The sequence below is a fragment of the Eucalyptus grandis genome, chromosome 9 (genome assembly GCF_016545825.1).
Source record: "Eucalyptus grandis isolate ANBG69807.140 chromosome 9, ASM1654582v1, whole genome shotgun sequence".
NCBI lineage: Eukaryota > Viridiplantae > Streptophyta > Magnoliopsida > Myrtales > Myrtaceae > Eucalyptus > Eucalyptus grandis.
Window position 1 is genome coordinate 34,899,522 of NC_052620.1, and position 25,732 is coordinate 34,925,253.

The following is a 25,732-nucleotide window of genomic DNA, read 5'->3' on the forward strand; positions in this document are numbered from 1 at the left end:
GATATCGTAGGCTTAGGCTTGGTCCAACACATAGGAATGAATGGATAACCAATGTGACCCATAACTTAATGGGCTGTATAATGTAATCGACTTTCTTCCCTCTTCTTTTTTTCTTATTTGTTCTTTCACATTTGACCTCATATTAATAAAATGCATTGTGTTGCAGCCCTAAAATCATAGTTAAAAGCACAGAACCAAAGCGATAATGAATCTCATTTATTCGAACTTATCCTGAAAGATTTAAGTAATTCAAGTTTTGTCGACATTTCAGCAATACTAGGGCTTATTTGAACATCCTTGTTCTTTAACAGAAGTGCAACCATATAGTCAATCCAACATCATCCCTCGTTATTCATAATATAACGTTCAAGTGGGATGTGATTCTTTACCTACAATTTCAAGGAACAAAGAAAAAATTCAAGTACCCTCATGCTTCAACAATTCTTTCAGGTTGCGAGGTCTGATTACACTCACACTCCCATTCCACATCAACTGTGCATATTGTCGGTTAGCCCTCTCACTGGAATGGCCAGAATCAAAGAACACGTACTTCTCAGGATGACGGCATAATGAATATTCCTTCACACCTCTTTGGCCTCCACAAGTCGAATTTGCCCTATAAGGACCCGAACCACAACACGCACTTTTTGCTTCCTTAAAACCTGAATCGATTTCATATATCGAAAATGAGGACTTCTATCCAAGACATGAGCGATGTAAAAGGCACAAAATCCACAACTGGTGTAGAAGTATTGATGCTTAAGATAAGTGCCCTCAGCACAATTTACCGTATTTCGATGGGTATTGGATTCTCTCACTCACTGAAGTGTAGAAGTCGAAGTAGGAGTACTCGAATCCTTGGAGTTGCATCTCCAGTTTTGCAAGAATTGAAGTAAGAGCAACGTTGTGAAGCTGTGCGATCTTGTTGGCTTCGCCTGAGCAAGAACCATTTCGAGTCAATCGTCTCATGCTTGGCACACACCCAATTTGCCCCACTCCAATCATTGCAAATTTTCTTCCTCCTACCTCATATATTCCCTGGAAAAGAATCACAAAGCCATATTATCCCCCTGAAATGCCATAACAATTACCAGATGTTTAGCAAGTCTAATTATCACGAGGCCAGAACAACAAGGTTCCTTGCAAACACACACTATATGTGTATGTATTTAGTGGAGTAAACCTTTAAAATTTCTCAGAAAGATGAACTGGTTGAGATACGTTCATATACCAACTTAACATCAAATAAAAAGACGCCAATATACTTGCACAATTCTATGCCTGTGCTACACATGGAGCCATATAAGAACAACTAAGTAATATAAGAGATCTTAACTGGATATCAAAACATGGCATATGGAAAAAAGAAGGAGCAAGAATTACATTTAGAATGTACTTAAGGGTCGGCATCTCGTACTCACCTGTCAGCTCGGATTAAGCACTCATGTTCAGCGATGTCAATGCAATGTATCTCTATTGAGCATGCTTAAAGATCATGTAATTTGAATTCGTTTCATTATCGAGTTTGTCGATATAAATTGGGCTTATTTACATTGAGCTATAGAATCGTGTCCATCTGTGCCAGAGATTGCAAGAAAACACAAGGTGTATAAAAACTTATCTTTAAGTGAAACTAGAAAGTACTTTGTCGAGAGCGGGTGGATAATGGAATTCTTGTTGCTTCTAACCTTGAGCACAGAGGTGATGTTCCCAATCACCATCCCCACGTAATCTTCCATGGAAATGGACTGAAACAGAGCAGGATTAAGTAGAGGCTTCGTGTAATCATTGGTTCCGATGCTAATTAAGTAAACACCCTCCTTAATTATCCTCTTCGTCTTCTCGCTCCCCATCTCTTTCCTCAGCTTCTTCTCCAGTTGTTCAAGCTGCTTAAGCTGCGTCTTCAAATCCACCACCTGATAAATTGAAAACAATGGGCTTACTCATTTCCGAGGTTTCTTGCAGACTCAAAAAGTGCAAAAATTTATGTTAAATAAAGCTTCGAGCCAAAGACATAAATAAAGAACGTACAAATCCTTCATAAGTGTCGACCAAAGCACCAGCTCCAGCGGACGCAAAATTCGCCCCTCCCATGAATTCATCTTTCATTTGGAGATATGGTGGAATCAGCGGTAGATTTGCATATTCAGCTGCATAACCAAAGAAAAACAAAAACAGAATAGAACAACAAACATATTAAGCAGTAATATGAGGAAATAAATAGAATTTGGGCCCAAGTTAACTGGAAAAGAAGTTACCAATAAAATCGACGACAAGACGACCATCGGAGAATCTGCCAGTGGGATAGCGGAAGAACGTCTCCCCATAAGGAGGAAAATTTGCTCTGAAGCCTGCAGTGGTGTTTATGTAGTTGTTGGTCCCTGCGTCATTAATGGAGTCCCCCAAGATGAAGAGAGCAACATCTTTCCTAGACTGATTGTCGCGGCAAGTTGAGACGAAGAGACTTGCGAGAACAGTGAAGAGAATGATGCGGAGAGTCGGAGTCGACATGATGACCTGTGTTGGATGATGTTCGTCCTCTTTAGGTGGCCACATATACACTCAAGGATATCAAAAACTGAATCAAAAACCAAACCAAATCGAACCACAAGCTTGGTATTTTTTTCAATTCGGTTCTCATTAAAAACTGAAACTTTTTAACTGATTCGGTTTTTATCGGTTTTGTTAATTGAACCAACCAATAAAATCCAATTTTTTTTCCTTTTATTTTTTTACTAAATCTTTTTTTTTAATTTTTTTTCTTTTCTTTCTTTCTTTTTTTTCTTTTACTTCTTCTCCTTCTTCATTGGCCAGTCGCCGACAACAATGGCAACCGATGACCGGCCTATGATGAGGCTTCAGCTCGTCTCTAGCTGGTCACTGGCCAATGAAGAAGAAGAAAAAGAAAGAAAAGGAATAAAAATAACTTAAATTTTTTATTTTTTAGAAAATAAAAAAATTATTGAAAGGGGTGCCTGTAGGAAACAAATAAAACAAAACGAAAAGTAAAAATCGAAAAGCCGAACCGAATCGAACCAAACCAGGATCTTGATTCAATTCTACTACAGTTTGGATCGGATTTCGATTCGGTTCAATAAATTTCCTTATCAATTCAATTCAATTCGGTTTTTCAAAAAAATCAATCTGAACCGAATCACATACACCCTTAATATATAGGAAAATATGGTGATAAAAGTATTTGCTATGAAGTCTTCTGTCCGTGCATTGAACAGGACTTACGAACTTGGGAGATACATTGGATAAACGTGGGAGCTACGTCTGGACAAGTCGAAGGACGGCAATCTGTTTTGACTTTTATTCCCACGTTGGCCGGCTTGCTCGAGACTTAGGCGCAAGAAGGCTTTTCATCGAGGAGACAAGTCTCTATCTAATTTAGGGTGCGTTTGGTTCAATATCTTCTCTTGAAAAAAAAATCGAGACGTTCATTCTCAAAGGACTTTGGGTGGAAAAAATTGAAAACTTAAGGCAAGTGGGGACTTACTTTGGATTTTTAGCATTTTCATATGGCAGTGATGTTCATGATATACCTCAAACTAACAATTATACACAGACCTTGTTCTTTTGGACACACTACAGCACTCGCCTTATCTACTTCAATGAGTGTGATTTTGTTTGATTTGTCTATCCAACACTTATAAGGCCCATATTTTGGTGGATCACTTGCATCTTTTCTTCTAATTTCGAGAAAGCCACCCAACCTTTTCTTCTAATTCATTTGGACACCATTTCACGAAGCCTATTCATACGAATTTGCTAGAGCTTGATTCGGCTTCTACAATGAATAGTGCCAATCAAAGTATCGAGGGGAGAATTATCAAAAAAGTCCTAAACATATTGCAATTGTGCCAATTTAGTCATAAACTCTTTTTTTAGCCAATTTAGTCCTAAACCTTTTACAATTGTGTAAATTCAGTCCATCCGACTAAAATTGGCAGGCCAACGCTGACGTGGACACCGGTTGTCCGACAAATGCTGACGTGGCATTTAAAAATAAATAATTTTTTTTTCAAAATTTTTTTAAAATTTGAATTTTTCTTTTCTTTTTTTTTCCTATCATCTTCACCTCCTGGCCGGAGGTGAGGGCCAGCGAGGTCAACCTCGCCAGCCAATGGCGAGGCTTGCCCCTGCTGGCCGAAGGCGAGGTCCAACGAGGTCAACCTTGCCAGCCACTGGCGAGAGCGAGACCCCGCCAGATCTGGCGAGGTCAGCCTCGTTGGCTATTGGCAAGGGCGAGGCGGAGATCTCAGATCTGGCCGGAGGGGAGGAGTTCTGGGCAAGGGAGTTCCAGATCTGCAAAGAGGGGCCGAAGAGAGGAAGAGAAACTAGAGAAGGGGGCCAGATCCGAGCAGGAAGTAGGTGTGGTCGACGTTGCCCGAACCCCCCGACGCCATCGCTGCACCAGATCTCCACCGCATCACTATCACCCTCTAGCATCTACTTCAGCGTAGCCTCGACGCTGTCCCGGAGACAAATCCCTGCTATCTGTCACCGTTGTCTTCCCCCGAAACCCTATCGGCCGCCACATCTCGGTCACGATTGGCCGAGCGTACTTCGCGCTTACTACAACCGCGCCGCGTGCCCCGTCGCCGTCTGCTACGTCGCCGCCGCTCGATCACTTCAAACGAGAGAGAGGGAGAGGGATAGTCACCCGAAGATTCTCCGATTGAGGAGGTCGCCTCGCCGCTCGCTCGGAACCGTTCTCTCTCTCCGCCTCAATCCGTGCCTTGCAATTGCGCCTCCGAAGTGCAAGTGAGCTCGCGGCTTCCGATCGCCGCCACATTGTGGACGATGGGCAAGGTCGCCTCGCCGGCCACTGGCGAGGTCGACCCTCGCCTTGGCTGGGCGAGGCCCCCGCCGACCCGGCGAGGGCCGAGCTCGCCGGATCTAGCAGGGCCTTGCCCTCACCAGTGGCCAGCGAGGCTGACCTCGTCGGCCCTCGCCTCCGGCCGACGCAAGCCGGCCAGGAGGCAAAGAAGATGATGGGAAAAAAAAAAAAGAATAAAGAATAAAAAAATATTAAAAATTTTGAAAAAAAAAATTAAAAAATTCGAATTTTTTTTTTAAATGACACGTCGGCCAGCCAATTTTAGCCGGATGGACTGAATTGGTATAATTGTAAAAAGTTTAGGACTAAATTGGCCAAAAAAAAAAATTTAGAACTGAATTGACACAATTGCAATAGATTTAGGACTTTCTTGGTAATTCTCCCAAGTATCGGGAGAGCCAATATGAAAAATGAGCATTGCTACAAACATCAGGCCAAGGGATAGAATAGTTATCGAGTTTGAGATCATGGATGAAACCTGACCCAATTGGAGGATGTAAATCGTATCATTATACATGAACAATTTCAAAAATGTTGCATTTGCTAAGGCTCTATTTGTTTCATGAAAAATTTAATTTTTCTGGAAATTATTTTGTAGGAAGTTATTTTACAAGAAAATGATAATATTTTATGATATTTGGTTTAAACCTGAAAATAAACTGAAAAATATTCCATCATTTGGTATGGAAAATCCGATTTGATTTTTTTAAATAAACACATTATTTAGATGCTAGTAACTCGTGTATGGGCAATCGGGGACCCGGGGAAATCGAGTACAAGCACAAGAGGGATCTCAACCCAAGTGTCGGGATGAAGGCACGGGCACTGGGATCTTGGGCACAACCTTGATAAACCTAAACATGTCCACTAAGGCCCCAAACCTAGCCACAATGGACTCAAGCATAGCCTTTGTGAACTTGGTTGTAGCCTTTGTGGATCCAAGCCCAAGTTTTGGGGATTCGAGCTCAAGTATCAAGATCCCACTCTCGATCTTGGTGGACCTAGGCTCAAGTGCTGGCATCAAGCATGAGGACCGAGGCTTTAGGCCCAACTTTAATGGACTTAAGCGTTGGCATCACGAACCGGGGCTTAGCCAGCAAGGTTTCAAGCTTGACCTCGATGGACCAGGTATATGTGTCGAAGACTTGGTCTTGGACGCCCAAGATTCAAGAACTACCGTTGAGATTTTTGTGCCCAAGTGTCAAGTTTCAAATCCAAATCCAAACATCTATGTCTAGTTATATTTTTAGAAATTGACAATCAATTTAATAATTTTTTTTTAGTTGGTCAAATTTTGAAATTTAAATATAGATTTTTCATTGACTAGAAAAAATTTGTTGTTCAATCATTTTTCTTAGTGAATCAAATGTCAAAAAATGAGGAAATGTAAAAACAATCCTAAAAAAATTTTGAGTTGGTCCAAGTTTCTAATGAATTATATTAGGAGACAAAATCCTGGCACGCTTTCCTATTGGGTTCCCTTAAGCCCATATCTCATACGACATCAAACGTTTAAAAAAATAATCAATTAAGCTTATGTAAATTTTGACTAAGGAGTCGCCACTAACTTTTTCAATTGGCTAGAAATCAAGTAAGATACGAGAGGATATCTTACTATTTACTTGATGACTTAATTATGTTAGTCCGAATAACGCCCTTTTGGTACCTATTTAATTGTGTGCTAACTAATGTCATGACAGCCTATCCAAAAGAGAACTAAGATTCGTCCTAACCATTTTAGAGCAGGATAGTAATATTTGAAGTATTGAAATACATAATCAATTATAAACACAAAAGAAAACATACAAGTATCCTAAAATTATCCCTAAAAAGAAAAGACAATCCAAAACAAGGAACCCTATTCTAAAGCTCTAAAAGTTTGTCTAATTTTAGGTTTTAACTTCTAAGGGTTTCTAATTTTTTGTGAATTTTTTTAAAGAATTTTCTAAATATTTATTGATTTGTCTAAGTTTTTGTTATTTTCCGGATTTTCTGATTTTTAATGATTTTCTGAATTTTCTAAAAAAAACATTAATGATTTTCCGAATTTTCTAAATTTTTATGAATTTTCTGATTTTTCAGATGTTTTAATGTTTTCCAGAATTTTTTAATTAGTATTATTATTTTTGAATTTTTTTTAATTTATCATTATATTGGGGGGAACGGGTCCAGACCTTTTACCCGATCCGGCCATTGACCCAACCCAAACCCGGATCTGACCCAGTCGGATAAAACAAAAAATATACTTTTCAATTTTTCTAGTTTTTAAATGATTTTTCTATTTTTCTTTACTTTCTCTTTTGTCTTTTTCTCTATTTATCCTTTTCCCCTGCACCTTCTTCTTCCCAGAATCACCTTCAACCTCTGCTCCCCCTCCAACGGGGCCGAACTCCTGCTACTCGCCTCTGCCGTCGAGAAACACTCGACAGCACCGCCATCTCGTCGCCGGTCACCGCCCTACATCATCGCCGGCCAACACCACCGACCGGTCGTTCCCACCGACTGGTGCCTACCTTTTCAGATTTTCTGTTCCGGCGACCACCGAACATAAAAATGAACATCACCCGGAACTCAAACTTCTAATATTAACAACATCAGCAAACAAACCAGCACAAGAACGTTAAGACAGAGAGAAAAGCTGACTCGAGTAGCCTTGAACCATGGACAGAGGCTCGCCAGCGAGGGAAAGTAACTCCGGCGGGGTATTCCGGCGTGGGAAATCCTTACGCGACCAACTCGAGCAAGATTTTTCCACCAAATCACACAAAAACAAGGAAAACTCGAATGATCAAACAAGATTCAACGAATATGAACGTAGATACTAATCGATTTCAAGCTCCAACATCCAAAAAGAATTTCGGTCTTCTTTTGGGCATTTGAGAAAACGGTTGGTGTGCAGCATCAAAAGCCAGCTTCCAATCCGATTCCACCATGATTATCAGTATGACAGAGAAATGATGTACATACATCTAGGTCAATTTACTCAGCAGCATCCTATCTTATCCCAGTTTTGTTGTGTTTTCGTGATTCAAACTTCATGGCCCATTCTCGGCTTTTTTCATTAAAAAAAAAAGAAAAAAGAAAAGACAAAACAGCTCGTACACAGAATACGCCTGAGGGAGAGAGTGTTCAAACACCTGGTTCGTTTGGTGAAATGGACTTTGCTGAAATCGGCAGCGATGAGGTGCGAAAAACTCTACGGGAGATCACCGGGCTTTTCTCCTCCTAACGGGTGCTCTGGACGAACTTGCTCCAGTCGGACCAGCTTCAGCTGCCCCCTTTAAAATTGAAGGTCTCTGCAATTTCTCCCGCTTGAGCACTTCAATGGCCAGAACTCTCTCCCCCTCTGGTTCTCACACTCTGCAGAACTTTACTCTCCTCCTTACTCAAAAGAAAAGAAAAGAAAAGAAACGAAAAGAAAACCAGAAAACCCTACCCTCCAGGTAGCAAAAAGAAAAAAGGTCAATCCCCCTCTCAACCCACGCGCTCTCTCACGCCCCTCCGATGTGACTTCACTCAGCAAGATAGAGTGACACGTCGTTTCTACAAGAATAGAAAATTCCAATAATATTAAAAAAACATTTTTATATTTATCAATCAAACTTGAAATGAATTTACACTAATAATATTAATAAATTTATTCGTAAGAAATTGAAAAAGCATATTTATAAGAAATGCATATTAATGTTTGAAGACATGTTTCTGACTTTAACAAAAATAAGTACTATAATCAACTTATTTTAAAAAAAAATCTATAATCTTCTACGATAATCATAATTTGTCATTATTCAACATTTAGTACTTTTATTTCCCAAAATCACTTTTTAGTTTTACCCATTTATTTCACCCTCTTGTTTCTTACCCCACACCACCTTTGACTTTCTTTCTTGCAATCACCCTCCATTCTTCCCTTCCTCCAAAAGATAATAGAAAAAAGAAAAAAAATCTTGTCAAGTTTGACGGGCATCCCCATTTTCAATTTTGCCGCCTCCTCCTTCTTACACGGCATCTCCATTTTCAATTCAACCGCCTCCTCCTTCCTACAACGGCATCCCCATTTTCAATTTTTTTTTCTTTTACTCTTCTTCCTAAAACTATAAAAAAAACCTTGAAAACCCAAACCCTAAGTTCCTAGTCACCGCCACCTTTTGCTTGTCCTTGCACGGCATCCCCATTTTTAATTTTTTTCCTGCTCTTCTTCCTATAACTAAAAGAGGAATCTTGGAAACCCAAAGCCTAATTCCCTAGCCACCTCCTCCTCCTCCTTCTCCTCCTCCTTGCATGGTATTCCCATTTTTAATTTTATTCCTACTCTTCTTCCTAAGACTAAAAGAGCAATCTTGGAAACCAAAAACCCTAGCCACCTCCTTGTCCTTCTCACACGATCCTCTTCCTCTCGATCTCTACTCTCTCTCAGTTGCCTCATCATAGTCACTGGCCACCTCGCCTCTAGGCTTCCCTCCTTCATAATCGTAGCCTCACCTCCATCACGGCATCACAATTGTGGTCCTCTTGATCGCCTTCTTCAACGATTCCCTCTCCCTTTGCAATTGCAATCCCGCCCTAAAAATGCATCATGCCTCTTGCAATTCTTGATATGCATGTCAAAGCATATTAGTAAGAGTTGATCAAGTGTCGAATTTTCCGACACTCGTTGACCACATGTCAAAGTATGTCCAACACGACTCGAAAACTTCTAAAGATTGTCCGTGCTTCATAGGTTTCAGCCCCCTTCAATGATATGGTTTTTGTTTGGAAAGGATCCTGGATGCAATAGAGGATTTTTATAAATACGCTCGCTCCTCTCCCCGCTCTCCTCACGCGACAGCACGTCATCCCCAGCAAGGATCCTTTTTGCTCGTGTCACCGTGGTGAAGGAACGCTCGCGGAGGGGGTTTTCCCGTTTATGCATGCGAGCGTGTGTGAGGGTGTGTAAAGAGGGGAAAGAAGTGATGGGCCGAGCTTCTCTTTTAGGCTCTGGTGGGCCGAAGAAAAGAAGGAAAAATGGGCCAAAGAAACGAAAGGAAAAGGGAAGTTAGGTCGAAGGGTGAGCCCACTCGATTTCCCCTTTTATTTTTGTTTTTATTTCATTTTTGTTTGGTCCACTTTATTCATTTTTTTCAATTTTTTGGCTTCTTATCTTTTATAATTTTTTTTATAATTTTGCGAAAGAATGAATATTTAGAAACGTCGACAAAAATTCAAGTGTCGGTAATTAGCAAGGCCACATGCACACGTGAAAAACCTTAAAAGAACCCATATTTAAAACTTGTATGATGTTCTATGGGCTTCTAAATATTATGGTAATGAAATAGACCATTAATCTGATATATGCTTTGATTTGAACCTCTTATAATCAAACTGCAATAATATGCCTCATTTATTTATGAGATAAAGTTTGATCCCCCTTGTTCGCATTATTACAACAGTAATGCTATTATAAATTTAAACTGTAATAATATGCCTCATTTATTCATGAGATGAAGTTTGATTCCCGTTGTTTTCCCTAGACTTTGAAAAAACAAAAGATCAAATGTCCCCATGTTTGAACAATGCTTCCAAATTATAAGGCTAGGTGGTGTGCCAACTTCCATTCCACATCAATTGAGCGAATTGCCAATAAGCCCTCTCACTCGGATGGTAGGAATCGAAGAACACATACTCCTCCGGATTAGGGCACAACGAGTACTCTCTCACCCCTCTCATACCTCTGTAGCTATAGTTCCCCTTGTATAGACCCGAGCTGCAACACGCCGATTTTCCATTCTTTTAGTCAAGAAAAGTATACAAGTCGAAGACGGAGTACTTGAATCCTTGCAATTGAGACTCTAGCTTGGCGTCGCTGGAAGAGCCACGCTGGGAAGCTTTGTTAGCTCGGTGGCTGATCTCTGACAAGAACCATTTTCGGTGACCGGTCAAACGGTTGGGAGGCACCCAAGAGGTGGCATCGTAACAAACTCAAATTTTCTTGCTCCAACTTTATATATGCCCTGGAAAAAAAAAATCAAAGATCGATAAATTTGTTACTATTCATTTACAAAAATCAATTGCGACAATTGATAATGGTGTGTGATAACATTTAATTTATTATCAAATGAAAGAAAGTCAAATTTATAATAGGCTCGGAGTAGAATGTGGTGAATACACGAGCAAAAAACAAATAATAAATTGCAAGTGTCCTTACTTATCCATTATAACAAAACTCATAAAAAAATGAAAATTATATGTTATATGTCTTGAGTGTGAAAGCTTGTTCACTTAATTTGACTCTAATAATAAAAAATTATTTTGACTTCACAACCGACATGAAAATATCTTCAATATCTTGGGAGATAATGGATATAGATTTTCATAAGGAATTATTGATCTCTATCAAACAAAAAGTCAGGTGGCGACTAAACTATAAAGAATAAAATGCGTTGGTCAACAAAATCCTCCGAATAATTGCAACCCGATTGACTTGTTTATGAGGATTAAACAGTGCAGTACTGCTCCGGAATTGGAAAGAAATTATGGACATGGGTTTACCTCAAGCACTGCACAGTGCTAATGTTGCCAACCACCATCCCCACTTAATCCTCCATGGAAATGGACTGAAACAAAGCTGGATTGTTGAGAACCGGGTTCAAGTAATCGTTGCCTCCGATGCTGACCATGTAAACGCCCTCCGAAACCATTCTCTTCGCCTTCTCGAACTGCTTCTGCTGAGTCCTGAGGTCCACCACCTAATGAAGGAAAACTAAGGAAGACAACCTGGAAGCGGAACATAAAAAAAAAATCAAAGCAAAGACAAGGAAAGACACTCAACATACAGATCCTTGGTAAGTATCGGATAAAACGCCTGCTCCGCCAGATGCAAAATTTGCCCCTTCCACAGCCGTCGTTCTTCAGCTGGAGATATGGTGGGATCAGTGGTAGCTTCGCATATTCAGCTGAATCGCCCGAAAGGAATTTGAGTGTGCAATCAATCATTTACGGGGGAAGAAAAGACTAGAGCATGGAGAAGTTATTACCAATGAAATCAGCTATAAGACGACCGTCAGTGAAGCTGCCAGTGGGACAGCGGAAGAAAATCTCGCCATATGAAGGGAAGTTTGCCCTGAAAGACACGGTGTTCACGTAATTGTTGATCCCTGCGTTGTTGAGCGAGTCGCCAAAAATGAACAGGGCGACGTCGCAGCGAGCCGAGAGGAGGAGGCTGACGAAGACGAAGACGGCGAAGAAGAGGATGTGGAGATCCGGAGCCGACATGGCGATCTTGGGTGGGACGATGCGGCGTCTCTTGGGATTTTGTACCGATGCTCGGGTTACTTAAATAAGTAAGTTGGGCGAAGTGGAAGGCTCGGGATAGCTCTTTCCTCTTTTGGCTAAACACATGACGTCATAAATTGGCAGAGTAAACTTTTTGGGGGCGTTGAAACATATTTGCTTGCGTAATTTGCATTCTGATTTTCGCTATGTATTTATTTTCCATCTTGCGGTCATAAGAGGAGGCTGCTGAGATACGTTTGAACGACTCCTGGTTCCATACTTCACCTTTTTAATTTTCCATTTTGCGGTCCACCCGCGATTTCAGCACGTCTTCATAGAAGTTTCAGTCGAAACAGCTCATTACCAATTTATAATCCCTTCCCTTGCTTATCCAGACTTTACGCTTGGATCACATTATGGGACCATTGATGGTTTCAATCTTAATATGCTTGTTATTTCTCTTATGCTGTTCTCCTTTCTAAAATACTTTGGTGGGCCTAGGCTCTGTCCAACATATAGGAATAAATGGATAACCAATGTGACCCATAACTTAATAGGTTGTGTAATGTAATCGACTCTCTTCCCTCTTGTTTTTCTTACTTTCAGTTCTTTCGCATTTGACCCCATACAAAAAACATTAACTGTGCTAGGGCTCATAAAATCGTAGGCAAAAGTGCAAAATTAAAGCGATAATAAATTTCATTTATTCAAACTTATTCCAAAACATTTTAAGAAATCAAGTTTGTTGACATTTGAGCAATGCTAGGGGCTCATTTGAACATCCTCGTTCTTTAACAGAAGTGCAAACATACAATCAATCCAACATCATCCCCCATTATTCATAATATGATATTCAAGTGGGATGTGATTATTTACCTACGATTTCAAGGAAAAAAATTATTCAAGCACCCTCATGCTTGAACAATGCTTTCAAGTTGCGAGGTCTGATTATACTCAAACTCCCATTCCACATCAATTGCGCAAATTGCCTATTAGCCCTCTCACTTGCATGGTCAGAGTCAAAGAATACGTAGTTCTCAGGATCATGGCATAATGAAAATTCCTTCTCTCCTCTTTGGCCTCCACAGCTTGAATTTGCCCTATAAGGACCCGAACCACAACACGCAGTTTCCGCTTCCTTAAAACCTGAATTGATTTCACATTTCGAAAATAAGGACTTCTATTCAGTACACGAGCGATGTAAAAGGCATAATATCCACAACCGGTATAGAAGTGATGATGCTTAAGCTAAGTGCCCGCAGCATAAATAACTTACCATATTTTGATGGGTAGTGGATTCTCTCACTGCCTGAAGTGTAGTAGTCGAAGTAGGAGTACTCGAATCCTTGGAGTTGCGCCTCCAGTTTTGCGAGAATTGAAGTAAGAGCAACGTTGTGAAGCTGTGCGAGCTTGTTGGCTTCGTCTGAGCAAGAACCATTTTCGGCTGGTCTCATGATTGGCACACACCCAAGTTGCCCAATTCCAATCATTGCAAATTTTCTTCCTCCTACTTCATATATTCCCTGAAAAGAAAATGAGAAATCGTTATCATCCCCTTGAAATGCTGTAACAATTATCAAATGTTGCCTTGTAAGCACACACTATATAGTGTATGTATATAGCAGAGTGAACCTTTAAGGTCTCTCGGCAAATAAACCGGTCAAGATACACTCGAAACCAACTTATAATTGAATAAAAAGACATCGAAATACTTGTACAATCCCATGTTTGCGCTACAAATGGAGCCACATAAAGAGCAACTGACTAAGTGATATAGTAGATCTTAATTGGATATCAAATCATGGCTTATGGAAAAGAGAAGGAGAAAGAATTGCATTTATAATGTACTTAAGGGTCAGCAACTCGTACTCAATTGTGAGTTCGGATTAAGCACTCATGTTTAGTCATGTCAATACAATTGGGCATGCTTAAAGATCATGTAATTTGAATTTGTTTCATTTTCGAATTTGTCGATAGAAATTGGCTTCTGTACATGGAGCTATCCAATCGAGTCCATTTGTACCAGAAATTACAAGAAATCACGCGGTCCATAAAAATCTTCCTTTAAGTGAAACTAGAAAGTACTCTCTCAAGAGCGGTGGATGATGGAATTCTTGTTAGTTTCGTACCTTAAGCACGGTGGTGATGTTTCCAATCACCATCCCCACGTAATCTTCCATGGAAATGGACTGAAACAGAGTAGGATTAGAGAAGAAAGGCAGGGCGTATTCACTGCTTCCAATGCTAATTAAGTAAACACCCTCTTTAATTATTTTCTTGGCCCTCTCGCTGCCCATCTCCTTCTCCAGCTTCTTCTCTAGTTGTTCGAGCTGCTTCAGCTGCATCTTCAAATCCACCACCTGATAAATTAAAAACACGAACTTGTTAATTCCCATCTTTCTCGCAGTTGGAAATTTTCATGTTAAATAAAGCTTCGAGCCAAAAGACATAAATAAATAACATACAAATCCTTCATAAGTGTCGCCCAAAGCACCAGCACCGGCGGATGCGAAGTTCGCCCCTCCCATGAATTCATCATCTTTCATTTGGAGATATGGTGGAATCAGCGGCAGATTTGCATATTCAGCTGCATAACCAAAGAAAAACAAAAACAAAATAGAACAACAAACATATTAAGCAGTTATTTATGAGGAAATAAATAGAATTTGCGTACAAGTTACCCGGCGAAAAAGAAGTTACCAATAAAATCGACAATGAGACGACCGTTGGAGAATCTTCCAGTGGGATGGCGGAAGAACGTCTCGCCATAAGGAGGAAAATTTGCTCTGAAATCAGCAGTGGTGTTTATGTAGTTGTTGGTCCCCACGTCGTTAACGGAGTCGCCGAAGATGAAGAAAGCAACATCTGTCCGAGACTGATCATCGCCACGAGTTGAGATGAAGAGGCTTGCGAGAACAATGAAGAGAATGATGTGGAGAGTCGGAGTCGACATGATGATCTGTGTTGGGTGATGTTCGTCCTCTTTTAGGTGGCTACATATATAGGAAAATACGGTGATGAAAGTAGCGGTTACAAAGTCTCCTGTCCGTGCATTGAACAGGACTTACGAACTTGGCAGATACATTGGATAAACGTTGGAGGTCCGTCTGGACAAGTGGGAGTACGACAATGGGTTTTTACTTTTATTCCCACGTCGGCCGACTAGCTCGACACGTACGCGCAAGAAGGCTATTCGTCTGGGAGAAAAGTCTAACAAATTTATAGTCGTTTTCCTGTACTCATCCAGAAGCCCACTTTGACAAATCATAGGCTTAGATGATTCGAAACGTGTTCTTCATGTGACCACACCATTGGTTAACTCAATGTGGAGGCATCCATCATTAGTTTAAGGTCGCAGGGGAGTCATTCGCTAGCACGACAGCCTCTATCTAGACGACGGCGTCCTGGGAATGTAAGACCAATGAGCACCCTCACTCTAGTTCTAGTACTGCTGAAGGCAAACCCGAATCGATACCGTCCCAAGCGCCACATGGGGTGCTTCTGATCCCGGCTAATGCGAAGCATAACGGGTTACAATACTTCATTTTATTAGACGTTGCGTGAAATTTGTTCAATCAATTGAATAGCTCATAAATCAGCAACATGGGATAAAAACTTATCTGACACCCATTGCAATGATAATAAGAAAACAATCAAGCAGAGACCTTGTTTTTTTTTTCCCCCTCTAATTTGTAAGTACAGAAAGAAGTATGGTCTTCGGATCTTTCGTGATTAAACGGACCAGTGGGAAGAAAAGATGGGCTCGTCGCTGTCTATGGTCCGTGGCCGGGCTATGCGATGGGTTGTTCTGTGGAATCTGGCAAGTCCAATAACAGCACCACATGCTAATGACATTCTTAACCAAGTATGCATATAGGTCTATCGCAACCTATCAAAAATCATCAGTTCCCCAGCGCTCTTGGCATGCATAAACGTCTAAATTCCTAATGATTTGGCATTTTGAATTCATGTTAGCTCGTTACATCATGTCTAAAGTTTGAACTCATCAAATATCATTTTCTAAGTGCCGAGGTGGATCTAAGCTTCAGGCATCTCACCAGATGAACAAGGTGATCAAGCCCGTATAGAATTTAATGGGCTGCATAATGAAATCGATTAGTGTTACAATACCCTACCATCCTTGATCTTTTTTTTTTTTTGAAATGTTCATCGCCCTAAGATAAGATTATTGACATTTCATTTTAAATTATTCCTATGTTTTGTCGCCACAAATTGGAACAAAAGGCATAGAATCAAATGATGTACCTTTATTTCCCCAAGGGTCCAAGAAAAAGTTCAAGTTTGCTCAAGTTTGAACTACTCTTCTGCATTACAAGGGCCCGCGATTGTAAACTTCCATTCCACATTAGAATGGGCAAACTATTGATAGGCCTTTTCAGTCGAATGGTTGTCAAAAAAAAAAAAAAATTTGGGACAACAACACAATATATATTCCTTCACTACTCTCTTGCCTTCGCAACTCGGACTCATGCTATATGGACCTGAATCACAACGTGGCATTTTCACCTTGTTTAAGCTGGAAATTAATTTTAGAACAAAAAATGTTCACATGGTTCATTGTCTATATAAGACGTAGGCAAAATTAAGGTTTAAAAGACTTGTATTACCGACAATATTTCGATGGGTTTCGGATTCTATCCTGGCCGAAGTGTAGAAGTCAAAGTAGGAGTACTTGAATCCTCGTAGCTGAGTCACTTGCTTTGTGAGTGTCACACCCCAAAACTATCAAGAATGGGGGATGGCACGGCCGTCCTTCCACTCGAAGGACGCAGCCTTAAAGCTCCAAAAAATCCAACTCTTAAAAGCCCTCACATCCATATCGCTCTCGTATCTACTCATCGTTAGTCGATGAACCTAAAAAAGATTGGAAAATAGAGGGATGAGCAACCATGGCTCAATGAGTAGTGCATATCTTCTGAGCGAATCGAGCACCCATTATGCATATTTACAAAACCAAATTACAACTCTTTTAACTCAAATCTATGATATAATAAACATACAGTAAAAAGAATAAGTTACATACACTTCAACATGGCTATATTTATAGCAAAAATAATCATTTCATAATAACATCGAAATAAACATCAATTGTCTAATCCACTGATCAATCTCATTAATTCACACGCCAATGGTCCATTCCATTTGTTAATCTCATACCACACCAAACCCAAAAATTTAACAAACCTTTAAGGCCAAAATATAACATTTCTTACTTTAATATATTATGTTCAAAGCAAAAATATTCAAGATACCTTTACCAAAAAAAAAAATATTCAAGATAATAATAAGTAAATGCCAATGGTCTAACCCATTGGTCAATCTCATAAAACATGTATCAATGGTCTATTCCATTAATTAATCTCATCAAACCACATATCGATAATCTAATGAAATTACACGTCAATAGTCCATTCCATCGTCTAATCTCAAATTACACATCAATAGTCAATTTCATAAACTAATATTAAATTACACGTCGATAGTCTATTCCAACAACTAATCTCAAATTATACGTCAATGGTCCATTCCATCGACCCAACTCATATCACATGTCAATGGTCCACTCCATTGACTAATCTATTGCTCAATATCAAACCATGGTCACGATACAATGCCTGGTAACGAGGCAACCAAGATTCCCCCATTGGCAAGGTCTCCACCTATTATTAGCTAATGGCTCGGCCCACAAGGATATCCTAAAATAGTATGCGCGTACCTACAAGCCCCTCGCTGGGCTCACGGCGATATTGAGCATCCACATCAATCTAGAACAATACCATCCATAATTCTCAAACCAAATCCATAAAACATTTCATATATCATGAAAAGATTTCCCAATTCAACTTATCCGCTAAAAATACTTTTCATAAAACATTTTCAAATAGTTTCAAAACCCGTCTCATAAATCAATTTCAAATCAAATACATTTCAAAAAGCTTATCACAAATCAATATCTATATAACCTTCCATAAATCGTCTCAAAGTCAAGCTTTTCGTGAAATGGTTTCACAAACCCAAAACATGTAATATTTCTCAACTTCGTTTACCAAACAGAATATATTTTCATAAAAAAAGTTCTCAAACTATTTTCAAATATAAAAACTCAGTAAATGCCCGATCCAACTTTTATGCAATAAACATGCTTATGTATAACTCATAAAATATCAAATCTTTATCATTTTGAAGACATGAGTTTATAAATTCTTAGAAGAGATAGCACAACTCACATAGGAAAGTTGAAAATCAACCTATGTGGTTACTTGAGCCAATGCACTCATAATTCTATTAATAAATCGAAAACGATATTAAAACAGGGTAATATGCCACTCTCCAACTAACGACTCGACTAAATTATGTTTATTCATTGATAAAATGAAACCTAAGCACTAATAAATCACTCAACCAAAACAATTACTCAAAGCCGTCCTTAGCGCGAAGTGCGAGCACTAAAATTCATCATGCCATAATTTTCTCCACCGAACTCCGTTTAAAGCGTACTTATAATCAATGGAAAGCCCATCCAACATACTACAAGAACCTCAATTTGGCCAACCCGAAATCAAGCCGAAAATCAACAAAATATAGCCCCGAAGTCCTGATCGCGCACTGTTCATCACGCACGATAAACTTCAAAATTTTGTTTCGGGCAAACCGTGAACTCAAATCACGATCCGTAACAACATTCCAAGCTATCATTTCTACAAAAATACGCTGCTCAACAACTCAAAAATCATACTTCGCCGCTCGATTTTTCCAAAATTCCAAATTTCAAGTCCTAGGTCCAAATTTACTCCGATTGAACGAAAAGGGAGCAAGAGTACTTACCGAGCGTTGCATTACATAGCTAACGTGGCTTGGCGAGGCTTCCATGATGAGAACGTGCGAAGCCCCTCTTTTTTCTTTTCTCTTCTTCTTCTTCTTCTTTCTCTCTTTCTTCTTCTCTCTATGTTCGAGCTCTCTGCAGTCCCTCTCTCTCCCCTTCTTTCCTTCTCTCTTTCCCTTTTATCTCCTCCTTTTTCTTTTTCTTTTCTTTTTTTTTCTTTTTGTCTTTTCCTCCTCTCTCTCTCTCTCTCTCTTTTTCCCTCTCCCGAAAACTCTCGATTCCTCTCTCTCTCCTTAAGCTTCTACCTTTTTTTTTTTTGACTGGGTAAAAACCCATATTTTATAGTGAGAATTGAAATGAGAGCTATGTTTGAAGTTTTGCAAGCTCGTCGGCAATATGCTGTGTTTGATACAGCCAATGATGATAAAAACAGCCAATAAGCAACGACAAAAGAGAAAGATCGATAGTACTGGATGACACACTTGAGGTACTAATTTGAAGGGGGCTGAGAACCCTGCGAGTCAACAAGATGGATATATCGAGTGGGTCACGCATTCAATACCCAATAACAATACGTCCCATCTATTAATATATTAATAACATTTGTACCCGTAGCCTCAGTCCGTTGCGGAGGAATGGGTGGATTATAAATCTGGCTCATAATTTAATAGGCTGCATGATGAAATTAACTCTCTTCCCTCTTCTTTTTATGAGTTTTTATTTTTTTTCTCGATTTAAGTTACTTGATGATTAACCTCGTCTTAAGAACACTCACTGACTTGTGGGCCATTGAAATGTTGTTAGAAGCATAGAAGAAAGCAATAATCAATCGTGTCATTCCAGCTTTTCCCAAAACTTTCAAGTAATTCAAGTTTCTCCACCTGAACAGTGCTTGAGATGGTTTAAACATCCTTGTTCTTTAACAGGAGTGCAATCATACTTCATTCCAAAACTATACCCCGTCATTCATGATATGACGGTTGAGCTAGTCGTGGTTATTCACTTACGATTTTGAGAAAAAGAAAAATTTAAACATGCTCGTATTTGAACAATGCTTCTAGGTTGCGAGGTTTGATTACACTCAAAACTCCCATTCCACATCAACTGAGCAAATTGCTTGTTTGCCCTTTCACTTGGATGGTAGGTATCAAAGAAGAGGAACTTCTCAGGATGACGGCATAATGAATATTCCTTCACTCCTCTCTTGCCTCCACACGTCGGACTTGCCCTATAAGGACCTGAACCGCAGCACGCATTTTCCGCTTCCTTAAAACCTAGACCGATTTTGCGCATCGAAAATAAGGAGTTCTATTCAATACATGAGCAGACATAAAAAAAAAAAAAAAGAGTACAAATCCACGAGCGGTATAGAAGGGCCGATGCTTAAACTAAAGCAAAATTAGGTGACACCAGAGCATGAATAACTTACCATACTTTGATGGGTGTCGGATTTTCTCACTGCCTGAAGCATAGAAGTCAAAGTAGGAGTACTCGAATTCGTATAGTCGAGTCTCTAGTTTGGCAAGAATTGAAGTAAGAGCAGTGTTGTGAAGCATGGCGAGCTTGTTGGCTGCACCTGAGCAAGAACCATTTCTGGTTAACAATTTCATACCTGGCATACACCCAAGAGGCCCTATTCCCATCATTGCAAATTTCCTCCCGTCTACTTTGTACATTCCCTAAAAAAAATTATGAATTTATTCAGTTTTCATCCACTTTGAAAGATCATGACAGTCAACAAAGAATGATTATAAATAGACATAAAGTTTGGTCAGTACCTTGAGCACGGTGGTGATGTTTCCAATCACCATCCCCACGTAATCTTCCATGGAAATGGACTGAAACAGGGCAGGATTATAGACGAGAGGCATCAAGTAATCGTTGCTTCCGATGCTGATCAAGTAAACGCCCTCCTTAATTATTCTGTTCGCCTGGTCTTTCCCCTCCTTCTTCCTCAGCTTCTTCCTTAGTTGTTTAAGCTACTTCAGCTGCATCTTGAAATCCACCACCTGATAAATTAAAAACACGAACTTATTCATTTCCCATGTTTCTTGCTGTCTCGTAAAGTGGAAATATCCATGTTAGATAAAGCTTCGAGCCAAAAAGAAGAGGGAAAAAGAACATACTATTGGAAATTAATCAAGAGAAGACACACCGTTTGTTATAATCAGAACATCAATGTAAAGAAGACGATAACAGCTAATATAATATTCTTCTTTTTATGTAAACTTACAACTCTTGGAGAAGAATGAAATAAGATATCATTGAAAAATAACATAAAATTGGATGTGAGGTACGGATAACCGAATCTCCTTAAGGCAATTGGTTCCTGCCAATGGTGCTTCGCAGATTTATGAACTATGCCTCCCAAGATACAATACCTCGAACCTGTTTGGATTAGCACTATACAGACATGAATCAGTCAAACCGTTCAATTGAACTAGCACACCCAGAAAAAACAAAAGAGTTGAAACGTATATCAAAGCTCTTTTGGAATCGAGTTAGAAAAACCAAAAACCCTTATGAAGCTCTATGTTCCTACCTATGTATAGAGCTTTTTAGTTCATGTACTACAGAAATACATGAATTAAATAGACGCGTGTATCAACGAGATTCATGAATAAAGAGATACGTGAATCCAAGAGATTCAGGTATCCAAAGATACGTGAATTCAAGAGATTTATGAACTCAATAAATACATAAACTAAAAGATATATGAATCTAGGAAATTCATGAATTCAATAGATACATGAACAGAAAAATTTAGGAATTCATGAATCCAAAAGAGATACGTGAACAGAAAAAATGTATCTTAATTTATTGGCTTTCGTTGATCCATTAACCATAATTATAATCATAATTACAATAATCCCCTACATTAATGGATCAACAAAACATTTTTGACTCGAAGGAATCTGAGCATGTCTATTGAAATAAACCGCATCAAGATAGGTAGCTTTCGCTTTGAACCTTTTTTAGTGAAAGTCTATCGGACTTACTTAACTAGTCGATGGACTAAGCCTTGAATCGCTAGTTGTTTGTGTAAGCCTAGACAATAAACCTCACACGGAGAATTTCCAATTCAAGATTGGTTCTCGGTTGTGTTCGTTCTTTCGGTCCTGAACCTCTCGGGATTCGTGCGTGCTTTAGAAAATCTAGCCTTTAAAGATTTTCATTGAGTCGGCCAGCTCCACGCATATAGGTGCATTCCTATTAAAGATATCCTACCATATCTTACTTAGATGTTATATTCCAAGTTATAGGAATCATTAAACGCATAGCGTACCCTTAATAATGCTGTAGGAAAGCACTGTTGCATCATAGGAATAGGAGACAGTGCTTACACTAGAGTTTCCAAAATTTGCGTTGTCCTATTGAACCTAGTCCATGGGATCTCCAATCGCATAGGTTAGGTTTCCATCCTGGAATCTCTTTATTGGGTTAAGGCTTTTAAACCCATTCCCCTCGATGCGCAGTTTATCTGCTCTCTTGACAAACCTTTTGTCAGCAAATCTGCAATATTTTCTTTTGACTTTACAAAGTCTAAATAAATTATTCAATTTGAGAGCAACTGCTTACGGTCTTGTCTATGACAAATGTGTCTAGACTTACCGTTATAAATCACATTATGCACCCCCACACTTTAAGAAAATTGTAGGATGACAACTTTTCATTCCATAATTCGTATGGAGTTTTACCTAGCCTTTTGTGGGGTATTTTATTAAGAATAAAATTTGCAGTTAAAACTGCCTCCCTCCACAAATTCTGAGGTAAACCTGAACTCAAAAGCATAGCGTTAGCCATCTCCTTTAATGTTCTGTTCAATCGTTTAGCAACTCCATTTTGTTGTGGAGTATATGTGCAATCATTTGGAGAATTATTCCAAAACTAGCACAAAACTCTTTGAAATTGATTGAACTGTATTCTCCTCCTCTATCAAACTTAAGCACTTTAATTCGTTTATCAAGTTGGTTTTCAACTTTATTTTTATACTTGACAAACATGCTCATAGTCTCATCTTTACTAGTTAGTAAATAAACATAGCAAAATCTAGTACAGTCATCCACAAATGTGATGAAGTACTTCTTTCCACCTCTACTTTCTACAAACTTTAAATCACATAGATCACTATGGATTAATTGTAGAGGTTCACTTGTTCTTTCAATGGATTTGAAAGGTTTCTTGGCAAATTTTGCTTCAACACAAGTCTCACACTTGTAACGGGTATCCAACTCAAATTTTGGAATTAACCCCAAGTTTGCTATTCTTTTCATTGTACCATAGTTTACATGTCCTAATCTACCATGCCATAGATAAGGAGACACAACAGTGTAAACTGAAGACTTTTCTTTATTAATAGTCTTTGGGTACACATATTTTGAGTTTACATCAATGACAGCCACATTGGCCTTAAACAGGTCATTACACAAGTACCATTTCCCCACATACATCCCTCCTTTTGAAAGTACAAATTTGTCAGATTCAAATACAACTTTGAAACCCTTCTTGACAAGTATAGGGCCAGAAATTAGATTTTTCCGAATCTCCGGTACATGCAGCACATTCAGCAGGGCGACCTCCTTGCCAGATGTAAACTTTAGGATCACCTTTCCTCTTCTGGCAATCTTTGCTGATGCAGAGTTAGCCATATAAAGCTTCTCATCTTCTTCAGCCTTCTCATAAGATGAGAAAATGTGTTTATCTGTACATATGTGATTTGTGGCACCCGTGTCTAGCCACCAGCCATTAGTGTTCGACACCAGAGATGCTTCGGACATCACCACAACAGACAATCTCTCATTAGCTGTAACTGGAGGTGTTGCCATCACAGTAGGCAAGGTTCGTTGAATTATCCCTCCATAAACGAAGCCAAAAGCCATTTGGCATATATTGTTCTAAAAAACAGTCCTAGACATACCAGTCATGTGACTTGTACCCGCACCACCAAAATTGGTGTTAGCCCAAGGGCCCGTAGAATTGGCTGCTACAAATTCAAACCCTAAGGGTTGAACATATTCCATAGCAATGGTCGAATCGACCATAGGAACGTCTCTTGAAACATTCTGGACATTGAATGGCACTTGATTGTTTTTAGCCATCTCAATAATCTAACAAGAACAACAAATAGTGTGAGATAATCGCCTTAAGATTGTTGGAAATTAATCCAGAGAAGACACACTGTTTGTTATAATCAGAACATCAATGTAAAGAAGACGATAACAGCTATATAATATTCTTCTTTTTATGTAAACTTACAACTCTTGGAGAAGAATAAAATAAGATATCATTGAAAAATAACATAAAATTGGAGGTGAGGTACGGATAACCGAATCTCCTTAAGGCGATTAGTTCCTGCCAATGGTGCTCCGCAGATTCACAAACTATGCCTCCCAAGATACAACACCTCGAACCTGTTTGGATTAGCGCTATGCAAACAGGACTCAGTCGAACCGTTCAATTGAATCAGCACACCCAGAAAAAACAGAAGAGTTGAAATGTATATCAAAGCTCTTTTGGAATCGACTTAGAAAAACCAAAAACCAAAAACCAAAAACCAAAAACCCTTATGAAGCTCTATGTTCCTACCTATATATAGAGCTTTTTAGTTCATGTACTACAGAGATACATGAATTAAATAGATGCGTGTATCAACGAGATTCATGAATAAAGAGATACGTGAATCCAAGAGATTCAGGTATCCAAAGATACGTGAATTCAAGAGATTTATGAACTCAATAAATACATAAACTAAAAGATACATGAATCTAGGAAATTCATGAATTCAATAGATACATGAACAGAAAAATTTAGGAATTCATGAATCCAAAAGAGATACGTGAATAGAAAAAACGTATATTAATTTATTGGCTTTCGTTGATCCGTTAATTATAACCATAATTACAATACATACAAATCCTTTGTAAGTGTCGACCAGGGCACCTGCTCCACCAGACGCGAAATTCGTCCCTGCCATGAATTCATTTGCAGATATGGTGGAATCAGCGGCAGCTTTGCAAATTCAGCTGCATAACAAAAGATAAAGAATTTCACCCAAAAAAAAAGATAAAGAAAAAAAAATAGAACAATAAATTATTTAAGCACTAACTTTTAAGGATAAATAGAATTTGCACACGAGTTACCCTGAAAAATAAATAAATAAATAAATAAAATGAAAGAAAGAAAGAAAGAAGTTACCGATAAAATCAGCAATGAGACGACCATCGGAGAATCTGCCAGTGGGGTTGTGGAAGAAGGTCTTGCCATAAGGAGGAAAGTTTGCTCTAAAGTCTGCAGTGGTGTTTATGTAGTTGTTGGTCCCAGCGTCGTTAATGGAGTCGCCGAAGATGAACAGAGAAACCTCTTCCCGAGATTGATCGGCACGGCCAGTTGAGACGAGGAGGCTTGCGAGACTTGCGAAGAGAATGATGTGGAGAGTCGGAATCGACATGATGACCTGTGTTGGACAATGTTAGATCTCTTTAGATTTCGTCTACATATATATACACACAATTTAATGGAAATGTGGTGATTGAAGTATTTTTTTACGAAGTCTTCCTTCCGCGATTGACCGGCAGCTTTACGAACTTGACAGAAACGTTGAACGAATGTGGGAGAAACGCCCGAACGAGTCGTCGTCTGACAATGTTTTTCGACTTTTTCGCCGTCGACGGGCTCAACACTCGCAGTGCAAGAAGGCTTTCGTCAAGGAGACTCAACTTTCTAACCCAATTACAATCGCTTTTAGTTCTTGTCCAGAGGCCCACTTTTATAAATCATATGTTTATATGATT

General features: G+C 39.2%; 3 protein-coding genes and 1 pseudogene across 6 annotated transcripts; all 4 read right to left on the minus strand.

The window, feature by feature from the left end:
• Window positions 1–245: 245 nt before the first annotated feature.
• Window positions 246–8,263, minus strand: LOC104419514 (GDSL esterase/lipase 1). 2 transcript variants are annotated; one of them, XM_018862220.2, is made up of 6 exons: window positions 7,984–8,263; window positions 2,259–2,540; window positions 2,032–2,150; window positions 1,689–1,916; window positions 789–1,038; window positions 246–662 (listed from the first exon to the last, which is right to left on the minus strand). In XM_018862220.2, exons 2-6 carry the CDS (start codon window positions 2,509–2,511, stop codon window positions 418–420), a joined length of 1,095 nt encoding a protein of 364 aa, XP_018717765.1. In that variant the 5' UTR covers window positions 2,512–2,540; window positions 7,984–8,263; the 3' UTR covers window positions 246–417. The 2 variants fall into 2 exon arrangements, with proteins under 2 accessions (XP_018717765.1, XP_010029493.1); XM_010031191.3 differs by having other exon boundaries at window positions 2,259–2,517; window positions 7,984–8,262.
• A 2,027-nt stretch (window positions 8,264–10,290) lies between these two features.
• Window positions 10,291–12,237, minus strand: LOC104419515 (GDSL esterase/lipase 2-like). 3 transcript variants are annotated; one of them, XR_005546274.1, is made up of 4 exons: window positions 11,860–12,237; window positions 11,659–11,737; window positions 11,375–11,571; window positions 10,291–10,836 (listed from the first exon to the last, which is right to left on the minus strand). XR_005546274.1 is itself a non-coding variant. In XM_018862476.2 (4 exons), exons 1-3 carry the CDS (start codon window positions 12,095–12,097, stop codon window positions 11,393–11,395), a joined length of 537 nt encoding a protein of 178 aa, XP_018718021.2. In that variant the 5' UTR covers window positions 12,098–12,180; the 3' UTR covers window positions 10,291–10,836; window positions 11,375–11,392. The 3 variants fall into 3 exon arrangements, 2 of the variants coding, with proteins under 2 accessions (XP_018718021.2, XP_039157218.1); XM_018862476.2 differs by having other exon boundaries at window positions 11,659–11,778; window positions 11,860–12,180; XM_039301284.1 differs by having other exon boundaries at window positions 11,375–11,778; window positions 11,860–12,179.
• A 612-nt stretch (window positions 12,238–12,849) lies between these two features.
• Window positions 12,850–15,073, minus strand: LOC120288031 (GDSL esterase/lipase 5-like). The gene is made up of 5 exons (XM_039301283.1): window positions 14,798–15,073; window positions 14,563–14,684; window positions 14,227–14,457; window positions 13,374–13,620; window positions 12,850–13,243 (listed from the first exon to the last, which is right to left on the minus strand). Exons 1-5 carry the CDS (start codon window positions 15,048–15,050, stop codon window positions 12,999–13,001), a joined length of 1,098 nt encoding a protein of 365 aa, XP_039157217.1. The 5' UTR covers window positions 15,051–15,073; the 3' UTR covers window positions 12,850–12,998.
• Window positions 15,074–19,756: 4,683 nt separating this feature from the next.
• On the minus strand, window positions 19,757–25,566 carry LOC104428924 (annotated as a pseudogene).
• Between the last annotated feature and the right edge of the window lie 166 nt (window positions 25,567–25,732).